The sequence below is a fragment of the Teleopsis dalmanni genome, chromosome 2, assembly GCF_002237135.1.
Source record: "Teleopsis dalmanni isolate 2A chromosome 2, ASM223713v2, whole genome shotgun sequence".
Lineage (NCBI taxonomy): Eukaryota > Metazoa > Arthropoda > Insecta > Diptera > Diopsidae > Teleopsis > Teleopsis dalmanni.
This window is the reverse complement of record NC_051847.1, coordinates 218,207,881-218,211,758: the sequence shown is the minus strand read 5'-3', so window position 1 is coordinate 218,211,758 and position 3,878 is coordinate 218,207,881. Positions and strand designations below refer to the sequence as shown.

The 3,878-nt window shown below is 35.6% G+C and overlaps 1 protein-coding gene across 1 annotated transcript; it reads right to left on the bottom strand.

The window, feature by feature from the left end:
* Positions 1–2: 2 nt before the first annotated feature.
* Positions 3–3,514, bottom strand: LOC119676763 (tubby-related protein 4-like; the record flags this gene model as incomplete). The annotated part of the gene is made up of 6 exons (XM_038088020.1): positions 3,359–3,514; positions 2,044–2,503; positions 1,469–1,977; positions 1,179–1,407; positions 844–1,109; positions 3–788 (listed from the first exon to the last, which is right to left on the bottom strand). Coding segments are annotated over exons 1-6 (2,301 nt in total), but the record flags the coding sequence as incomplete, so codon positions are not given.
* Positions 3,515–3,878: the final 364 nt, after the last annotated feature.

Genomic DNA, 3,878 nt, shown 5'->3' with positions numbered 1-3,878 from the left:
ATATCAGTGGGAGCCACCGCGTTTTTTGGTGATTGTAATGTAGGGACGGAACCATCACAATAGAGTGGTGATATCGCATGACGTGACTGACAACTAGAATTTGAACTTGAACGACTATAATTATTTTTAAAACTACTATATCCTGGTCCAGGTCCAGAACGAGAACCAGGTGTTGTTGTTGTTATATTTTTTGGACGCGAAATTTTATTATTAGTTGTACCATTTGTAGTATTGTGAAGTACAGCAACAGTCGATGTTGAAGCTTGAATAGCACTATTGTTATTTGCTTCCAGTTGTTCATTGGAAGAGTCGTCATCATAAGACTCAGCTCTGGCTAATGGACTCATACCCATACTACCTGTAAGATTGTTACCGTTTAATGAGTTTTTATGTCGTGTCAGTAAACGATTAGGTCGAGGTGACATTGGTGCTATAGGTGGAGCGCTTTCATTGAGTCGTCGATGTGCTATGCTAGGAGGTTTTGTTAAAGGCTCATTTGTAGCTGTTGAGTTTTTTGGCAAACTGCTGTTTAATCCATTGGCGTTGTGTGCTGCTATAGCTTCATCTTCATCCTCAGAGAAGAGGTTTGGATTAAAATTTGGATCGGGCCCAAGTGGAAAATCGTCGCGTAGTTCGGTTATGACTAAAGTCATTTGCCGGGGTTGCAAATGCAGCAGGGACGTTTTATATGTTACTTGGCCTAAATTGGCTGGGACGGTTTTAGCAAGTCCATGAATTTTGAATTTAGTACCCCAAATATTTGAGGTAACTTCAACCAGTTTGACTTCCTGCAATCAAGTGGGAAATGTATGTCTAATTTCAATTAAGTTTGAATATGCTTACCTCGGGTAATGTGTCTACATAGGCAAGTTCATCCAAGCTATCCGGATCATTTGTTACTCCAGAACCTGTAGTTCTATCTGTATTACCTGTAGGCCGTTTTTTCTGTCTTATTTTACGCTTACGCGGTGTGCGGGGTGAACCACGACAACGATCTTCATACTCACTATCAGAAGAATCAGTACGTCCGCTATTACCCGTTGTAGTAGATTGACTTGAACCAGAGGAACTTTTTGAATCTGGCGAATATTGGAAAAATACTGAAGAATCTATTATTTAAGGGGAAGGGATATGCTTTGTTTAGGAAATATATGTAGAGATTTAAATTTAAATTTTACCGTTCACTTGTGGATCAAATATAACGAACTCTGGACGTATTTTCGATGTACGTTTGCCTTTTAGAAGTGGCACCAAGCCACCTAAATATTCTAAATACAGAGTATAACATGTACCGGAACTTAAATTGGAATCATCATCATGTCGTATCATTGTGCAGTGCAAACGAGTGGAACATACGGGAGGTCGCGAAACAAATTCTCTTAATGATTTTAAATCAGGTACACAACACTGCGAAAAATATGTTTTTATTATAAATATTTGTTCGAAAGTTAGTAATATATGTACGTACTCTTATAGTTTGAGCAAATAAATTACCGATCAAAGACTTAATTCTTGATGGTAAAGGCAGCAAGGCAACAACGGCATCAGAACCTATACGCGCCTGTATTTGTAGGCGACACAAAAGTTGCAACGAGGCAACACGTCGCGACACCCAGGCTATATGTACTTGTGTTCCTGTTGCTATGAATAAGCGTTTATCATTATGACCCCAAGTTAAGGCTGACACTGGTGATGTACTATTCGGTATACGCGCCTGGTATAATAAAACACCACTTTCAGTGTAGAATTTAAGTGTGTTTTCATACATTGTCGCGCCATGACTGTCGAGCAATGCAGTAGGCTGTTGAACTGTTCCGGCTACTGCTAATAATTCGCGAGAATTACTCCACTCCATAACCATGCCGAGTGAACCATTCAAACCAGTATTTATATGAGCAGGAGAAACATCATCAAATGATTTAAGCAAGTATATGTAACCGTTTTGAAAACTAACCGCAAGCACAAAAGTACGTTTTGCTGTAAAAATAATTTAAAAATTATATATAATATAAAAATCATTAAAAAACAAATTTATATACATACAGGCATTGGTAACTCCCGGTTCTGCTTCTTCACCCTCTTCCATTTTGAACTTTTCACAAGACCAAGCCATTGAAGTAATACCCACATCGCTGCACAATTGTACTTGCGACACCATAGCACCATGTACATCCATTACAATAATCTGTCCCTGAGTAGTTCCGAAATATACTTGCTGATCATCAGGTGTCCATATACCACAGGTTATAGTAGATTCTAAGTTCAACATCGATGACCAGTAGCGTTGACCAGCCACTGAACCAACTAACACAAAGCCATCCTGATAACATATTAACGCCATGCGCCCATCATGAGACCAAGAGAAATGTGTTACTGGTGTGTTACGATCGTTGATCAATTCTATAGACCAACGACCTTCATATTTTATCCAAACAAATATAATGCCGGAACTATCACATGAAGCTAATTTCTGATAAGGCTCGTTCCATTTTACTAATATAACCTAGAAAAGCAAAATATAGATGTCATTAAGAAGAAAACATAAAAAATGGTCAAAAAGTTTATTATTATTAAATTAAATAATTGCTTTAATTTTTAAACTTTTACTACTCCTGCCAAGAGATATCGTTTGGTGCTAATAGCTAGCATTTTTATCTAATACTATTTTTGGATTTTTGGTGATTTTATCTAGTATTTACTGAGAACCGTAATTGATATGAATTCAGTTGTAATTAACTTAATAGGACAATTATTCTTTTTGATTTTGGGAAGTATATTTAATTGAAACAAATATGTATATTCATACGAATAAGAGTTTATAGTGCTTACACATATATGTTTATTAATTATTTTCCTTATAATTTTTTTATTAATGAAATTTATTATAATTATGCATAATTTAGTATGTATAATACAATTCCATCGATAATACAGCAATAAGAAAATGTGTTGACAAGACAATATATATTTCTTTTGGCGAGCGTAGCGTCGCCATTCTTTAGTCATATTTTCTCCAGCTATCCATCGCGCCCTCTATGTGTCTAATTTACATTCATTTTTAGATTTAAAAAGGATGAAAAACATCAGCTACGGGTATGATAAATGGAAAAGTGTACGTAAAAAAGGAAAGGGTGTCGGGAATAAACGGTTAGGAAAATCAAAAAGATTAAAAGCCAAGTCAAAGATATATTCACTTTGTAATAAGAATATTATCAATGTCTGAATTGATTGTTTCAGTAAGTGTTGTTAAGGATTTTTAGAAGAGAATTAAGTGGAGTCATTGACGGTATCACCTAACCTAACTAAGTATTTTGTTGTGTATAAAAAAATTATATAGTCACAACATTGCTTGACTTACATCTGATCTATGACCACGTAGGTTATAGTTTGTGCGGAGCGGGTAGTCCATATTCTTTCGACAATGTGAAGTGGTAAATGTCACTCCCACGATGCCACGTATGTTGCCTGTCGCTAGCCATCCTTCTTGATAGTAGTTTGTGCGATTCAATTTCCAGCCTTCGTCCTAGAATCAATATGCAAACATTAATATTGCAAAAGTATTTAAAGTATTTTTTTAAAATTTTTTTTGTAGTATTCAGAGTATGCTAAACATAATTTATATTAAAAAAATTTTTTTTAAAAAAACAGTAAATCAATTTCGATTCGTTTGCAAACATGGATGGATGTTGATTTCAGAGTTATTTTTTCTACAGTTCAACGCTTCCACGCTCTCGTTGGACGTAATCCAACGAAAAGCGAACGTTCAAGTACATCAGAGAGCTAAAAATATTTTATTAGATTTTTGTCAAACTATCTGACAACGAGTAATGTAGGGATTCACTTTATTTGTGCGGTTGTAGGATGTGTAGGATGCCAAT